The 18,642-nt window shown below is 44.2% G+C and overlaps 1 protein-coding gene across 10 annotated transcripts in view; it reads right to left on the minus strand.

The window, feature by feature from the left end:
- Positions 1-3,894: 3,894 nt before the first annotated feature.
- disp1 (dispatched homolog 1) overlaps positions 3,895-18,642 on the minus strand; it is a 129,579-nt gene continuing 114,831 nt past the window's right edge. For all 10 annotated transcript variants that reach the window (XM_080882415.1, XM_080882419.1, XM_080882412.1 and 7 more), the window contains 8 exons: positions 15,555-15,584; positions 15,092-15,215; positions 13,480-13,607; positions 9,555-9,649; positions 9,233-9,330; positions 7,553-9,142; positions 6,033-6,296; positions 3,895-5,947 (listed from right to left, as the gene is read on the minus strand). In XM_080882415.1, coding sequence (XP_080738541.1) covers positions 4,154-5,947; positions 6,033-6,296; positions 7,553-9,142; positions 9,233-9,330; positions 9,555-9,649; positions 13,480-13,607; positions 15,092-15,215; positions 15,555-15,584 — 4,123 coding nt within the window. In that variant the 3' untranslated portion in view covers positions 3,895-4,153. The remainder of the gene's footprint in view (positions 5,948-6,032; positions 6,297-7,552; positions 9,143-9,232; positions 9,331-9,554; positions 9,650-13,479; positions 13,608-15,091; positions 15,216-15,554; positions 15,585-18,642) is intronic.

Consider the following 18,642-nt stretch of genomic DNA (forward strand, 5'->3'; position numbering starts at 1 on the left):
GGGAATTGTAGAAAAGGGGAGAGGCAAAAGGGGTACTTTGTATTTATAGGGTTGCACCAAAGAAGAAGAAGAAAAGAATGAGGAGGGGCTCTAACTGATAATGAACATAACTACAGGCTTGGAGGTCCTAAAAGTCAGGTATAAAAGGAACAGTTTGGGGGTTTAGAACACATTTTGTGTAATTATAACAATGTGATTTATGACCCTGTTACATTCACCCCCCCAAGAATTACACAAAATCCTAAAGAGTACACAAAAAAAATAAAATAAAATGTATAAATACACCCACAACAACAGATACAGTGGCCTCAAACATATTCACATCACATATACAATGAATTAGATCAGCAACATAGCTTCCTCCAAGGAGGATAAGAGACCTGAGACCCGCTCGGCGCCTAGCAAGATCCCAGGACACACTATAGACAAAATGAGGTGCCATTTACACCACACAAAACAGGCCATAATATCTATGGGCGTCACCATCAGATAATTATTTTTTAAAAGTGAGACATTTTAAATGAGAATAAGAAAGAAAAGTATTTCTTTGTGCCCCCTCCCCCTGTTAATGCCCTACCTGCCCCCCTGGCAAAACTTTGCTAGACCCGCCCCTGCACAGTTACCAGCTGTCAGCTGCTTAGAAAAGGATCCTGGTGTTATTTGTCTCTCAGAAACAGTTCATAACTTCAACTCATCCATGTCACCTAAAAGGTAAACCTGTTTCTCCATCACAGCTCTGATGATCCAGTAAGGACATCTCCTGGTTTCATCTTCATGTTTCCCTCTCACCACATATCCAAACCGACATCATGACCAGCAGCTTTACAGCTGTGGCTCCAGCAAACATCAGCTGATACTAGAAATTAATATTAAATAAACTCTAACAACAGCTGATCAAGCTTAAACGTGCTGCTGTTGTTTAGCGCGACATCCGCTGGTTTCCTCTTTCTGGCACAAAGTGGGCGATAAACAAACAAGAGAGACGATCAGCTGATCATTGATCAGTTTCATGATTGAAGTAGAAACAGGAGAGGCAGGGGGAGAGAATGAGAGAAGAAGAGGCAGCTGTGCAGCGTAACGACAGAATAACTCCAGCTTTGTGTCTTTTTCATTGTAGCTGAAGTCCGGGACAAACTGTTCCTTTTCACCTCAACACGAAACGCGTAATATTTTCTCTGAATACCAGACGATTAAGTTTTTTACGGGATGGTTGGCAGCTACTAACTAACCTTATGATTAAAATAAAGTTCACTATCAGTAACATCATACCACTCACCCAGATGTATAGAAACTCCGTCATGCTAGCTAGTACCCAGTACGAGTTATTGTAACTGACTGTAAAACGTCAGCACAACGAAAATAAACTCCACCTAAACTTGGTTTATATCTGACCCAGATACACTGCAGCTCATAACTTCTTACCTGAAGTTCAGTTCACCTGACACTCGCACCAGCGGCTGCCTCGGGGCTCTCCTACTGCCTCCCCTTTCTCTCATCCACCTGCTGGAGGCTCCACCATAGCCACCAACAAACAACTGAGTTATTTTTACACATTGGCCAGCATCTGGCCAATCCACCACCTTTCATTGTTTATACCTGTTAAGAAATAGAGAGATATTTTTAATGTGTATCTGCTCATTAGATTGTTTTATGTACTTTAATCATTTAAAAAAAACAAACCCATCGTCCCATAAAAATGAAAAATCACCATCGGCCAGCTATGCCTGCAGATTACACTTAGAAGATTCTGCCTAGAAGGGGGGATGTAATAAACCCCTCTACACAGCCTTAGCTAATATTTGACCTGCATTTAAACAAACAGAATTACAGGGATGCTCACACAAGCCTGAGGAGCGAGCCTCAGAGGGATGTGGGCTCACTGCAGGGACTGAGTTGTGGAGGAGAGAAACCACAGCCGTGGGGATCAGACACCTGAAGGAACACGAGCTGAGCTGTACGTGCCAAAATAGGATCTTTCCAGCAACACAGAACCATCACACAAAAGCTGTGGGTGGTTTTACTTGTGTAATGCACTTTAGAGTGCTTGTTTGTATGTGCGAGCTTGTTTCAGGGATGAGAGGAAAAAAGAAGCGAAAGCACGGCGGTATTTTTCCTGCCCGCCATGACGCTGCTGAGTGTGGCTGGTGGAGGGACGTGTTTTTGAATTAGGAGGATTTGGACATCAGCGTTTTGATATGAAGCTTTGTCAATGAGCCAAGACTGTGGTGGAAACACCACATGATGAGTTTATCATAATTCCACAGAAGCGCCACTTTTTTAATCACAAGGTGGCGGAAACACGTGTCTGACACTCAAAATAAAGCCTTTTAGGCTCTTTTGAAGAATAACGGCGGTCATAACAAATATTGACTTTCAAGCCCAGTAGAATTGTTCAAACTCTTTTCGCACCATATAGCTGGTTTCAGTAAATCGCTGCACCCATTTGTCATTTTCCTATCAAGACACAAAGACACGAGGGGTGGCTTGAGACTTTTGCACAGTACTGTATATAAAAGTCATGTATGGAAGTTTTTTCTACTATTGCCGAAGTATCATATCAGTGAATTTGCAAAGTGTTTAACTATCCTTCCCCCTTCAGCTTACTCGCCACGATTCATTTATTCTTTGGTAATACAAAAGCTACTGGTTGGCTAATGCGTGTTCTATATTAGATGAGTGAAACCACTGCTGATGGCAGCAGGGCTCCTTTTTGGTGTTTGTGTGCCAAAGTGATCTCTCCTGTAATTACAAGCCCTGAGGTGTAGCCCACCGCCTTCTTCTTCATCGGGTTCAATGATGTCATGTAATGAATTTTCCCAAGATGAAAGATTTCTTTAAAAAAATGAAATAAAAATAAATAAATCTATATTTTTTACCAGTGCATGTTATTCTGAATCTTAGAAAAGCTGTAAGTGGACCCGTGTGAGAAAGCACACACCTACAAGCAATAAAATCAGATGGTTATTCTTGTGTAAATCACGTGTACATGTGCAGTTTAAATCCTGTGACCTCGAGCCGTGTAACAGAGCGCACCGAAGGCGCCAGCAGTCGAGACGATGAAACAGGTGCACACGTCACGACTCCTGATTGTGTGTCTGTCTGTCTCTGTGTGTTAATGTGTCTGTGTGCGTGCGTCTGTCTGTGTGTGTGTGTCTGTTAATGTGTGTCTCTGTGTCTGTCTGTGTGTGTGTCCGTGTGTGTCTGTGTTAATGTGTGTCTCTGTCTGTGTGTCTTAATGTGTGCGTCTGTCTGTGTGTGTGTCTGTTAATGTGTGTGTGTCTGTCTGTGTGTGCGTCTCTGTGTGTGTGTCCGTGTGTGTCTGTTAATGTGTGTCTCTGTCTGTGTGTGTTAATGTGTGTCTCTGTGTCTGTCTGTGTGTGCGTCTCTGTGTGTGTGTCCGTGTGTGTCTGTTAATGTGTGTCTCTGTCTGTGTGTGTTAATGTGTGTCTCTGTGTCTGTCTGTGTGTGCGTCTCTGTGTGTGTGTCCGTGTGTGTCTGTTAATGTGTGTCTCTGTCTGTGTGTGTTAATGTGTGTCTCTGTCTGTGTGTCTGTGTCTTAATGTGTGTCTGTGTGTGTGTCTGTGTGTGTGTCTGTTAATGTGTGTCTGTGTCTGTGTGTGTCTGTGTGTTAATGTGTGTGTGTCTGTTAATGTCTGTAAATACACACAACAGCAGGACAATGTTTTTGTTTCTTAAAAACGACACTTTAATCACACAGTACAGCTTTTATCTGAGGCATGTGGCAACAAGAGTACACTGGGAAGTTAACACGGACTCCAGCACATACAAAGAAGTGATAGACATAAAGCAACAGAGGCGGCGCGATTTCATGTCGGTGCGACTGGCTGCTACGTATTTAACACACGACTTAAAAACATTTGTTGGCGACGCCGGTTTGAAAAGTAAAAAAAACGACCATTCGCGTCCCACAGTGATGACGCAGCTTCATCAGTAGTGTTTGTTTCACTGTTAAAAAAACAACAATCACATCTGAAACGCTGGTGAGTACAAAAAGAAAACTGTAAACTGAATACATGTAGTGAGTCCGTGCTTCATGAAACACACCGAGGCACTTGGTCAACACATCCCACACCTTGTACGATTGCACAACATTTCTTGGACTTTTGGTTTGTGATACTGACTTCACTTATTGTCAGCATGAGCTTTCAGAAGAGGGATTAGTGGTGCTTATTGCAATAGGAGGCACGCTGGCTTCGCTTTTTGGCACGTCTGACGCTGAATTGCATTTCACTTTCAACGTCCTGTTAAAACAGTTGAGTTTCTTTGGAGAGGCAGAGGCCGCCCGCTCTCTTTTTGAGTTCCGCTTGCATGTCTTAACGATCTCTTCCCGTGTGACGGGAATACTGTCAGGTTTGTCCTGGTTGCCAGGGACTTCACAAACATCCATGTGCATTGCTGTTTCAGTTCTTGTGGTGGGTGTGTGGTTATCACCACGATAACGGCTGGTGTCCGTTGCACATTCATGGCAGCTTTTGTGTAAGGAGCCTGCAGAGGGGGAGGGGCTTTGAGGCTGTGCTGTGGTGCTGATATTTTGGCTACTGTCAGGTAATGACATTTCATGCCTATGAACTACGACTTCTCCAGCAGTCTCAGAATCAGAGCCAGGTCCTGGTCCTGGATCTGGGCCAGCGTCCTGCTTTGGGCTTGTGAATCTCTGGTCTCCTACTGAGGCCGCCTGCAGGGCCGCAGTATGAACACAGTGCTTCCTGAAGTGACAGGTGTGGGGAGCTCCTTGCCTGGGGGTCACCAATCTCCCCTGTGAGCAGTGGTGGAAATGAGTGAGTGGACAGTGGAAGTAGTGCATACAGCACTCCACGTGTGTGTAGACTGGGTCCAGGTTTGTTGGTAAAAGGGTCGCGTTTTGTTTGCTGAGGGGGCTTCCTGAGAGGGGGAAGAGCTGAGAGGTTGGAGGGCAGGAGCGAGAATCCGGCGCACAGGAATGTGGGTTCCACTGCTGAAGCAGATGAGGATCCCCACATGTGCAGTTGGTGTTTTGCGAGTACTGGCACCTGCACGGTGTGCTCAGCGTGGCTACGTGCCCATTCTCAGATCCTCTTTCACCGGCTTCTGTGTTCAAGTAATGAATGTTTGAAAAAGGAGCAGCGTGGTGGTGAGGAGGAATTCTGTTATAAAGCTGAGTGCTGGAATCATGCCCTTCGTGCAGTTTATCCTCAGTTTTTTGACTGGATGCTAAAGGCTCCAGCTCATAATGTTCCACCTCACCGCCCTTGCAGTCCAGCTGGTATTTCGCCAGACCAGAACTCTTCCCCTGGGGCGAGGGGCTGCTGGATGTGGTTTCGGTGAAGGACTGACACTGCAGTTTTTTGGGCAGCGGTATCTGGCCACAGGTGCCCTGGGGCCCCAGGCAGCGGCACATGCACTGAAAAAAGAAGGTGGCAAAGGCCCAGCTGATGCACATGATCAGCATCATGAACATGCCCAGCTGCGTGTAGGCCAGGACAGTTGACGGCATCATCATTGCGCCGGCAACAAAGGTGGTTAGTGCTGCCATTGCAATAGCAGAACCCATCCGACTGAGGGAAAATATCACCTTTCCCTCACGGTCCGGCTCTGGGGCAAGTCGGTAGGCCACGCCGTAGTGGACAGCAAAGTCCACGGACAGTCCGACCGCCACTGAAATGGTCACAGACTCCAAGACATTGAGCTCCCAGCCCAGAAGCACCAGAGAGCCCACTGTGACAAATATGGTCCCTGCAATGGACAGGATGGCATACAGGCTGATGATGAAATTCCAGGTGGTCAGGAGCATGACGCTGAAAGCAACAGCCACTGACAGCGCCATAGCAATCAGAGTCCCATCTGACAGGCTGTCCTGGAGGTCATAAAACTCCAGGTTGCTCACAAACCAGCCATAGCTGAGGCCTGCTGGGGCATAGCGAAGCTCCTCCTCGATCCAGGCATCCACCTAAAACAGAAAGACATTGCTAACATTATAAAATATCTTGTTTCACCAGTGGAGATGTGTCCAGGTGATGCTGGGCTGTGCATACCTCACGGTAGAACTGGTACATCTTCTCATAGGCCAATGTGAAGAGGAAGGTGCTCTGGAACTCTAAAACAATGGCTCTGATGGTGTCGTTGATGTCAAATCGAGGTCCAGGGGTCTTGCTGTCAAGGTGGTAGTTAGTACTTCGATCCAGCTCCATGATGGCTCTTTTGATACACAACTCAAAGACATCCTGTTTGTATGGGAAGATGGACTGACTGCAGCAAGGGTAGACAGAGGCCTCGTCGCAGTCCTGGTTCTCCATCCACTGTTAAAAACAGAAGAGGTAAACCAGAATCGGTCGGGTTGCTTTCTGAAACTTTATGGCTTAATTCATTTATGGCCAATGTCTAAAAGGACTGCAACTGAAAAATGAAAAACTTCCATCCACACGGATGTCTTGAAATAGCCTGTGTAACGAATTCTAAGAGAAGGACTGAAGAATGTGACCTGTATGCTCACTCCTCACCAGCACTCTTCTCTGTGCTCATCATAAACAGTGCTAACAGTTCTCTGTGAAGGTTCTCAGTCATCCAGGTCATCGTAGTCTAAGGAGCTTGGAAAGAAAAACGTCTGGACTTGTTTAAGTTGTTTGAAGACGTTTTGCTTCTCATCCGAGAAGCTTCTTCAGTTCTAAGGGTGAAATGGTGGAGAGTCCCAGATTTAAACCCAGTGGAAGTATCTCCCCAAAGAGGGACAAAGGGACCCCCTGATGATCCTCTACGTTTTGTCCTTTTGTCCCTCTTTGGGGGGGATACTCCCACTAGGTTTAAATCTGGGACTTAAACAAGTCCAGATGCTTTTCTTTCCAAGCTCCTTTTCAAAGTGATCGCTAGCGATACAGCTTTGTTAGCATAGCATAAACACAGTGAAGCTGGAGGATGAACGCTAACTTTTTTCCACTTGATAAAAGTTAACATGAGGGTTCCCGATGGTTAGAGACAAATACAGTCGCATGGCAGGATGCTGTAACGGACCAAACTTCAGCCAGGAGAACAACTGAGATAATCCATCCACAATATGAGGTTAGTCATTCATATACTGCTGCATTGGCTGTAGTTACACCGTAAGGTTTAAAAACTGAGCTTTGAAATGAACAGTGGTAATAAAAACCGAGCGAGGCCAACAGTGATCACTGACTGTTTTTAGGGGCTCGTTCAGGATACAAAGCATTAAAGCATGTTAAAAACACAACAGCCTTAATAAACGCAGAGTAGTTTGGACCTGGAAGCAGCGTTCACGCGTCATCACTTAAAGACCAGATAACAAGTCATTTTTCTATATAGCAGATAAGCTAATGCTAGCCGACTGTAAGAAAGTTTAATCTGATGAAGTCAATCAGTTCAAGTGAGAATTTAACAAACGGCAGGAGAACACCAACATCAGAAATGTGTTCAACTCTTAGAGTAATCGTTTTGGTTTTGGAGATCAATTGTGGTTTAATAACTTTATTTTTTTATTGATAAAAAGGTTCTTGAGGTTTGAGTTTGCTCCCTATATCACTATTACACATGCAGTACTGACCTGTTTGAACGTCTCGATGAAGCAGCTGGTGAAGTCCTGCTCTTCGGACTGAAAGACGAAGCTCTGGTTTCTCATTTTCTGGCAGAAGTTGAGGATCCAGACCTGAGATGCTGGACTGGCAATGTTGAAACTGCTATCCAGCATCAGCTTTCCTTTGTTTTTGGGGTTCAGGGGATCACCATTATCCACAGGGGTCACCCCCCAGATGATGGTAATGGGCATGTGGAGGTCCTCGCCATGATGGACTCTCTCAAACATGAAAAGCTTTTTGTACTCTGCATCATAGCGCTCAAATGGGTGAGAAGATCTGAAGACCTGAAACTCTGCCAGCTCCAAGGAGGGGAGCTTCATCTTTGGGTTTACACAAACCACATAGGCCCCACCCACGGTCATGGCAAGAAACCAGAAGAGCCAGAGGTAGCGGAGCTTGATGACGATACAGGGCAGCACCTTCTCAAAGAATATCCTCGACACCTCCGAAAATGTGAAGAGGCATTTGTTGGCCTTTTGGCAAAGACCGGCCCAGAACATCTGCGTGCAACAACCTGTCTGCTGGTGCTGAGGCTTAGTGCAGAGGAACATGTTCGGCAGGTAGCGTTCATGTAGCACCACCACGGCGGGCAGCCATGTCACCATTAAAATATAGTTGACCAATATGGCAGTGCCAGCGTAGACTCCAAAGCAGCGAATGGCAGTGATGTTGCTGACATAGTTGGCATAAAAAGCAGCAGCAGTGGTGAAGCTGGTGACAAACATAGAGAGGGCCGCGTGTTGAAGGGTCACGCCGACCGTCTCTGCCAGCTCAGCGTGAGGCTTATCGAACTTAGTGTAGTTCCACACGTCACAAAGCACAAAGGCGTCATCTGCACCGATACCTACCAGGATGATGAGGGCTGTGAGGTTCATGAAGGGGAAGAACTCAAAGTCGAAAACCATTCGGTAGAGAAAGTATGACACAATCAGCGAGCTGATGATGGCTATTATTGTCATGAGTGTGATGAAAACTGACCGCGTGTACACACACATGACCAGCAGGACTATCACTATGGCTATGGCAGGATACACCGTGTCTGTGAGGAGGTAGTCCTGAAAGAGGTCGTGTTTAATGCCAAACTCGATCCCTGTGACCGTGGTGATGCCGTCGGAGGCGTTCCAGTTCTCGAAATTGTCCAGGTAAATGTTCATCATAGACTCGCCTTTCTCCGTGGGGGAAAAGAGCATGCTGTACTTGAGCACAGGCGGAGGATACTCCAGGCTCTTGGGACTCAGGAAGTCTTTGTCTACCAGAAAGTGAAAGATCTGGTAGATGGCGTTGTATTTTGTACACTTGCGGGGCACACTGGCACACTTTAGCTGGTCTTTCCGCCGCAGGGTCATGTCCCAGCAGTCGGGTCCCAGAGTGCCGTTATGATAGTATTTGGCACACGAGCGCAGGATCTTGAGTGTGTGCGATACGTCTCGTTCTGTAATCTTCTGGCAGGATGACCTGTTGTTGAGGACAGCGATGTAGTTACCTAGCGTCCAGCTGGGGCAGCAGGAGTCAGCATTGGTGCGCTGACAAAGATTCCAGTAGTCCCGGTGGGAACGCACCTAAGGACGGAAAGAATGAATAAATAAGCGAAAACAAGCAGAAGTGTAACAGAAAAACATATTCACACGACTTGAATGATGCCAGCATACTCTTGCGTTGTCCAGATTGCACATGGATTTGATGGCCTGAATACTCCACAGGTTCTTCCCTTCAGCTGACGAGAACACCACTCTAGAATAACTGTCACCTGCAGAAAGGATGGCATAGCCAAGTAGGAGAGCAAGTTTCCCCATTTTATACAAGACAAAAAATTATTTGACCATCTGGCAAAGATCCTGTTCACGTCCATCAGCCACAGTAAAAAGCACAACTATCCTGCTCATCCTTATATAAAGCCATAAATCTGTCTGGGAGCTGTGTGGAATGTGGACTAGTATAATTCTTCCTGTTCTCCATTGTCCTGAATCTTACCTGGCACATCACAGAAGAACTCTTTACTGAAGTCCCACTCAGCTTGCCGTTTGTCTCTGTCAAAGTGGTCTTTGGGCCGCCTGGGCTCTTGGTGACTGGAAAACAGTAGAAGGAGAATAAGCAAACATCTGAAGCACTGAACTAAGGTGCTGAACAGGATGTGAATTTTACACAAAATACCTTGATTTCACTGGGAAGTGCTAGACCATTCTGTGTAATCTATAAAGCTTTGCGTGATTCATAGCTCATAGTATTATAAAATCATCAGCCCTTGGTTAAGTTTCCTTCCCCACCCCTTTGAACCAGATATGTGATTGGCTACTCTTCACAAACAGAAGCTTTGCACAGCGGGAGGGCAGCGTTTCTGCACTTTCAGCCAGAGTTGGGCATGAAATCACCTTTGGCATCAGAAAGAATCAAGAGTAGGAAAAAACAGACCCCCCCCAAAACAAACTATCTGACTGTGTTTAGACCAGTCCGAGTTGTATGATCATCCACCACTGTAACAGTATACACTCAGTGGCCACCTTATTTGACACACCTTTGTGACTGGAAATTTGTATTAACAAGCAATCAATCACATGGCTGCAGCTCAGTGCATTAAGGCTTGTAGACTTGGAGAAGATGGTGATCATGGGATGAAACCAGATTTTGCAGAAGGCCATATGCAAATGATTTCATTTTGTTTCTTGAAAGAAACACTTCAAATTTAGCAAAATGCCTAAAAAACAAAAACAAACAAACAAAACAAATGATTCATTCAAGAAATTTCAGTTTCAGATCACAATAACAACATCTAAAGTATCCTGTCCTTCTTATGTTATCCTGAAACACACATTGACATTTTGTTTGAGGCTGCTGTTGTTGTAAAACTAACTGTATTTCATAGAGTTAATTCCTAACATTCCTATTATTGTTTTACATTGTTTTGGTTTTTTTAAATGGCATTTTTATATTGTTAAGTTTCCTCGGCACACTTTGGGCCACTTAGTGAGCAACAGCCAGAAGAAATATAGTATTTCTGAAGCTAAACGTGGCCCCAACCTGATACTAGCTAAATGTAACTAACAAAATGACCAGTGAGTCTATAATAACATAGCTAGCTAACATTACAGTTGAACTATTGGGAATACCATTTCTGTTAAGTTCTGTCAGAGCAGATAGCTCCTTCTGAACAATGAGAGCAAAAATGTGTCATTTGGTACTTAAATGTGTTCAATGACTGACAGAAAATGAGGAAAAGCTCTAAAAATATTTGTAGCACAAATGTGCTGCAAATATAATAATCAGTCAGTACCAAGTTGAAAACGATCCAGAAAGAATTCTTATTCATGACTTCATGAATCAAACAGATGCTGCTGTGTCAGAAAAGGCAGCAGTCATCGCAGCTCCCTACAAGAAATCAGATAAATGACTTTCTGCAGTACAGCGAGGTACTGCTGTCATTATTCTAATAATCATAATGGTAACTCTGACTGAGCAGGGCACCCGGGGGGAGACGTGCAGATCAGTTTTTTAAATGAGCCACATTTTTAGGAGGAAAAGAGGAAGGCAGGGTAATCAGGCGGCTGTCAGAGAGAGAGAGTGACAGACGGAGGGGATGAGCCAGGGGAGCTCGCTGACAGAAGCAGGAGCCACTTTCTGATAAGCACACAATTACATGAAGACAGACACGCGGCGCAAGACAGACAAAGGCGTCCACAGAGGGAGACGGAGAGAACAGACTTTATCTAATCAGCAGAACAGAGCTGTTTTAGAGGCTCTAATCTTAGCTACATGTTTCTACACAGCATCTGCTCATAAAAAATTTAAAATTAAATCTGAATCAAAGACGGTCTACTGATTTTTAATCACGCTAAAGTGACATGGCTGTGAATATGGTGATATGCATCAAATAAGCAAAACTGAGCAACAGTAAAATTTAAGAAAGCAGATATCTGCAGTCTGATGTGTGCACGAAGACCTGAAAGAGAGAGACATGCAAAGACTTGTTCTTGATTAGTGAGCAGACTCTGGCTGACGGGAGGCAGAGGCTGACCTCGTGGATGGACAAACCTCGACTATTCCCTCTCTTCTTTCAGGAGGAGATTCAGACAGGTCTGTCAACAGTATCCTTCAACTCTACCTCTGACCCCCACGCCTTTAACTCTCGCTCCCCTGTGACCTCTCTTCTTGGCTGATAGCGGAAGCCAACGACATGAGTGCCAAACAAAGACACTATAATGTCTTTGTTCAACCAGTAACAGTTTAATAATGTTCTCTACACTGTCACTTCAGTTTTACAGGCTCAAAAGTAATTAAACGTTTAATAATGTCTAAGAAAATTATGTAAATTTATTTGATTTAAAGATTTTTATTTTGGACCACTTGCTTTAAATGTTTCATATTTATAGTGTCCACCAGGTGGCACTAATTTTTACCACTGAAAGCAACATTTTACACTTTTTACCTTTTCCTGCAAGTTTGCCTAGTTACTCACACAATAAGTGGGTCTCACTATTGATGATTGATATTGGACAATGGTGTGTGTGTGTGTGTGTGTGTGTGTGTGTGCGTGTGTTTGTTTTTTCTGGGATTTGATACCCTGTCTATAAATATAGAGCTGTGTATAAAAATCTTTCTACATCGTAATTCTTGTTCCCGTTCAGCATGCTGTCCTGCAGTGGTATATGATGTTAAAAGAAAGAAAGCGCGTGTGTGTTTGTGTGTCTGTGTCTGTGTGTGCGTTTGTGTGTGTGTTTCACTTTCAAGTCTTCTCTCTTAGAAAGCCACACTCTGTGTTTAAACTAAGGCCGTGATAATAAACACTGATAGCTTTTCAGTGCTTCAAAGACACTGAAAACAAAATAGGGCTCTTTGGTTGTGGCTCAGGTAGTTTATGGTGGAGCAGTTACTTTGAAGAGGGCAACACTTTACAGCACACAGGAGGCTCTGGGAATGATCTTTTAGGGGGAACGAGGAGGTAGAAACAGAGCGGTCTCCAACTCTGACCCATCTGAAGATGAGAGTGGAGGGGAGATGGATGAAGAAGCAGCAGGATAGACTTTTCCATTTCCATATTCTGGTCTCCCACAAAGACCAGAATATGGTCTGCAATGCTCTGCTATGTTCCAGCAGCCAGAGGTCTGATCCCTTGATCTACACGCTATGGAGGAAATCCTGCAGCTAATTGTGGCCGTGGCAAACATGACAAAGAGACCCTCAATGGAAAAATGTGGACACAGAAAACTCAGATGTGCAGGGCAGTGCTGCTGCAGTTTACCTGGAGGTGACGTGGACAGAATCCTGCACTGCTGAGGCAAAAAGAAGTAAAAGGTCTGACTGGAAAACTATAACTAATGTCTGAGGAGGAAGCCAGAAAAGCTCGTATGATGCAGCAGGGACCTGCTGTCAAAGTTTACTGAGGTAGGCTGCTGCTCGTCCATGCAGGGCTCGAAAAGTCAAAACCATAATCTTAAAGTGAACACTGAAGTCGATGGGACACAACGATGTGACAATGAGAGTACTAAAGACTCAATGAGAAGACTCGCAGGTGCATTAAACTTGTAGGTGTTCGAAGGAGATTTTACACAGACAAGTGAACAAAAAACTGTTGTGTGTATTTCAGAGTTTGCTGCCCATGTAATCAATCGACAGACTGCACATTTTAGCGTGGACTAAGGGTTACGACAAATATTTAACATGTGAATGTGAGATTTGTCCTCCTGCAGCGACACTTGTGCAACAAATCTTTGTTTTCTTCTGCTAAAGCAAACATCTGCAGATGAACCCACCGATGAGAGGTTTAATGTCAATCGCCTTTCAGACGGCTTGATGAGCAGACAGAGAAACTCTACAGCCTTTGGAAAAAAAAAAGCTGCTAAACCGGCTCTCGCATGTTCCTGCACGGAGCTTCAGAAAGCATCTCAGATGAGTGTAAACTCACATTTTGGCCTGCTCATCTGCATATTTGAATGGATAATTGGCCAGTGTGGCTTTATAGCCCGTGTTCTTCACCATATTGTTCCATGTGACTAGTCGCTGGCCAATGGCTGTTCCCCGTGGCTCGAAGCCCTTGTAGGAAAAAAAGATACCAGAAATAAAACAGCAGAAATTGACATGATTATGCTTGTAGAAATGTATTGTATTAAGGCAAACTGATCATTTTATTATCACACAGTTCTCATCACGCTCAGCCAATACAGGACGTTTAAGCCCGACACACATTTTTAGCGATTTAAAAATCAAATATATTCACTGATATTCCCCCAAAATCAAACCCTCAACTATTTAATCAAAATATGTATGGAAATTTAGAAATTATTAGAAATAACATGAATAACAGTCAAATTCATGTTTGCTTTCTTGGTACTCCTGTTATGTTTGAGTTTAGTTTGCTTTGGCAAACTAAACTCAAACATAACAGGACAACATAGAACCGATCAGCCTGCATGAGTGCGTCTCTATGTACAACATGAGTACCGCATTTTTCAGACCATAAGGCGCACAGGATTATAAGGCGCATTAAGCGAAACAAAACAGTCAGATAAGTCAAACTTTCCTCAACTCATTCTTCTTGCTTCCTCCACTTCCCTACCATTGATTCATTAATGTTGAATTCTCTATCAGCTGCTCTATTCCCATGTTGTTGCAGTATATGAATGACTAACCTCGTATTGTGGATGGATTATCTCAGTTGTTCTCCTGACTGAAGTTTGGTCCGTTTACAGCATCCTGCCATGCGATTGCATTTGTCTCTAACCATCAGGAACCCTCACGTTAACTTTTATCGAGTGGAAAAAAAAGTTGGCGTTCATCCTCCAGCTTCACTGTGTTTATGCTAAAATAGCTGTGTTGCTAGCGGTCACGTAGCACATCATTATATACCAGCTAGTCCAACTTCAGTAACCCTACAAACGTCACTGCTGTTTAGTTTCCTGTCTTCAGTTATGTTGGAAGTGGTGGCAGAGCTGTATGTTTGAATGCTTCAGAAATCTCTCAGTCAGAACATGCAATATCGTGTTTAGGTGGAAACTAGCGAGCTAACTTCCTGCTAACTTCTAACTCTGTTAAATGTAATAAATCCTGTTTTCATGGATGCCTGGATGTTAAACTTAATTGTTACACCTGGTAAAGCAGCAACGCTGATCATTTTATTAAAGATGAAAGAATTTAGACAGTTTTTAACTCTCGGTGATGCCGCAGTGATCGTTTGACTTTGGGACCTGAAGCGGACGGAGTTTAGGACCCAGATTACTCCGCAAGGCTCCTGACTACGGCATCCGTAATGCTCCAACAATCCATCAAGCGGTGCGGCTTCGTAGCTTACCAAAGTTATACTGAAGCATTTATGACAGATTTTTGAGCGCCGTGCACCACATAAAATTGGTTTGAGGTCAATAAGCACAACCAGAATTCATACATAAGGGGCACTGTCAATTGCTGAGAAAATTAAAGGATTTTAAGTGTGCCTTATAGTGCGGAAAATACAGTACTACACACTGAAAAGAGGACGGCTACCGTCATCTACAAAGGCGACCAATGAGTAGTGTACTCACGAGCAGTGGGTCAGAGAAATCCGGCAGGTCAGGCACAAGTATGCCCACCAGGGCACAGATCACAATAAGCACCGTGCACACACCCAGCACCACCACTGGCCAATCAGCTATTAGCTCAGCATAGCTGTGAAAAAGACACATAAAAGTTGATGACAAGACGTCCTTTGACAGTTGATTTCAAACAGCATGTGCCTCTGATTACATACAGAGTAGGAGAAACAAGAAAAAGCACTCACTGAGGGAACAAACGGAGAAAACGAAAACATGTCTTGTCTTTAAGAGTTAGATTTTACTGTAGGTTAATGGATAAATGAGGACATCCAAGTTGCTAGTTACTGCAGGATAAGTGAATCAATAAGTCGTGACTCACTACTGAGGAATGATGGCTCCAGTAGAGCTCTGATGGATGGATGACAGAAATAAAGAAAGGAGGAGAAGTTTGAGCGTTTCTGGCAGGTCTTACCTTCTGGGAAATCGAAAAGGCATCGAAGGGCTGAAAACCAAAGAGAGGGAGATAAATCAGGTTTATATTTTGAAGTCAAAGCAACAACCAATCAAAAACATATTGGAGGAGACTTGAGAAAGAGTGGACATCTTTTCTCCATCATGTGCTGCTTATCTTTTTCCAGCAGGAGCGCGCAGCGTGGATATTGGACCGCTGAAGACATTAAAGCTGACATGGCTGTCAAAACCACTTTGTGCTGAACGTCTCATAATTCTCTGCTCCTTTTTCAAACTTTGTTCTGATTTGACAGACAAGCTTACAGGGATTTTCTTTCTAATATACACGAGCCACACGCCGAAATCTAACGACTCGAGCGAGGTACCAGCATCTAAACTGCAGGCCGACGCCGACCTGAGAACTTGTGCTGGGCTCAAAATGATCCTGAATTTCTGGCTGATCCTGACACAAACGGATGTCAGCGTGAAGCTAAATAAAGCCTCAAATGTTCCTGATAACTGCTAAACAGCATTTTTTAAATTTCATTGAAGCCAAGTGAAGCCTAGTGTGCCATGTGCTCGATAAATCAGCACTCCAACACACACCAGGCCCTCGCCGATAATCCGGAAGTCTCGGATTACAACTTGCACTTCCACACAAAGACATGTTATCACATTGTGAAATCAGGCTTCCTGTTGGTGGCTGACCCAAACACGCCCACAGACACATACTTCAGCTGCTCGGGATCTATCTGGAATTCTCGTCAGCTCCTTTTGGGAGCAGTGGGGGGAGCGTCCGGTATGCCAGAGAAGCAACAAACGCGCTGGGTGGAAGGGAAGAGGAAGTGGCAGAATCAGATACGACCACCTGATCACAGTGGGGCTACAGGAGATTAATGATCAAGGCTAAAGGGGTTCACGGGAGACAGACACATGTCTGTGTGGAGAAAACACACGGAACAGCCAGAGTTGGAGATTTTAGCTTCCCAAAAAACCTAAACTGAAGCTTCGCAGTTAAAAAAGATGCAGGGTTGGGTTTTTTTTTTTTTTGGGATGAACATACACAGCTGAGTGAATAAAAACGGGCAAACAGAACAAAGTCTGAACACTCAATAAATAAATGAATCACATGACATAAACAAGTAAACTGATACAGGTAAACGTCACGTTATCAGAGCTGGTTTCAGCTGATATTTACCATGGCTGACACTTGCAGATGTCGATATTCAATAAGAAGAAGAAACCGATATTACCCAAAGACACTAGGGGTGCAACGATACTCGTATCGATATTGAACCGTTCGATACAGTGCTTTCGGTTCGGTACGCATATGTATCGAACAATACAAAGTTTTTAATTTATTTGATCAACTTTCCTTCTGACGATGCTGTCTGTGTTGAGCGCTCAGTGAATCTGCGCTCGACTACTCCGCCTAGGCTGCACTGTCGAGCGCAGATCCACTGAGCCCAGCGCAAGCTAGCGAGACAGAAGTTAAGCTCATTGCAACATGGCAAATTGAACCTCCCCCACCCTCATTCAGATCTGGCGTTTGGAACTATTTTGGTCTTCATGTGACGTATGACCCTGAAGGTAAGCGCGTCATGGACTAAAGTAAAACAGTATGTTGGATGTGCCACGCAATGCTCAATTACATGGTGGGAGCTAGTGTGTTAGCGCAGTTAGCTCGTTAACGTGTTGGCCGTCCAGCCCCACGCACGGGGAGATCCGCGGTAGCTCGTTAACGGAGATTTGCCGTGTTGTGGCGTCATTTCAGATTAACGCTGACAGCACTAGTGGGAACACAACGAATATGACTGCACATTTACTCCGACATCATCCTAGTGCAAAGACAAGTGGAAGCAGACAAAACAACAAGCACGCATGCTACAAACTTTACCCGAGTCATTTAGACAGCCGTTAGCACAGGATTCTCCTTATGGGGACCTGATATGTTTAATATGCTGCTGAGAATATAGCCCAGAAGAAGCGTATAGTATAGCTTTTATTTTGAAAGAGCCATTTCTCTGTAATAAACTCTTTTCCAAAGATGAGTGATTTCTCCATCAGATGGTTATTTTTTTATTACTTTATTGTTTCAGCAACATTCAATTTAAAAACTGTACTTTTGAGTTAAAATATATATTTAGAATTTTAATAAATGACAAATTAAAAAAGCATGAACATTTTTTTGTATCGAAAAAATATCGAACTGTGACACCAAAGTATCGAACCGAACCGTGAATTTTGTGTATCGTTGCACCCCTAAAAGACATGAAAATCAGTCGTTTTAAAAGAGCTGTTTATTGCACACTGATGCCAAATGAAGGCACATTCAGGCACAAGTTAAAATTATGACAAGTCGAGAGGAGATCAGGACCGTGACTACATCAATGAGCAGAGTCCTTATTGGAGGCCAGAGGGACTGGATTACCCATTCTGCCAGAAAAGTCTCTGGAAAGATCAATGCACGGCTTTAACCTGAAGCTTAAAGGATTGTAAATACATTTTTAGTGCATCATAGATTCACATCTTTACTGGAAGTTAAGTGGCCCTACTTTACTTCTCTAATGGTACAAAGAAACAGGAAGTGAGTTCTGAGGTAACCTTCTTGTGCAGCTAATCAAGTTGACAACACTCTGATTTTAGCGACATGGCCCCATGATCCAAGCAGGGTGTCTGTCCCCCCATCAAAGTCAGATAAGTCATAATGGGAACCACAAATGAACTCGCGGGACAGGTGAGGAATTTTACTCCACAGGGTTGTAAGGAGGTTGTAAATCCCCTTTAAAGCCCCACTGGGCCTTTTTATATGGCAGCCAAATGTCAAGTGGCACAAGCTGAGAGCACAGTTTGCCAACACAGGTATGCACAGACACAAACAGGCCATCACTCACGCTCGTCTGGGGAAAGAAATGTTACAATGCAGTGTTGTGCTCCAATGCTCCGGGCTCCCTGCAAACAGCACCACACAGAGCCCACGGCATCGAGCCGGCCTCTACACTCCTCAAATCCCAAACGGATCGAGCACGGATGAGTTGGAAGAGGTCCAATCCAGCAAGGCGTCACCGGATCTACTGCCTGTGTCACAATAGTGTTAACCAGGAAAAGTC

The sequence above is a fragment of the Rhamphochromis sp. 'chilingali' genome, assembly GCF_963969265.1.
Source record: "Rhamphochromis sp. 'chilingali' genome assembly, chromosome: 5".
NCBI lineage: Eukaryota > Metazoa > Chordata > Actinopteri > Cichliformes > Cichlidae > Rhamphochromis > Rhamphochromis sp. 'chilingali'.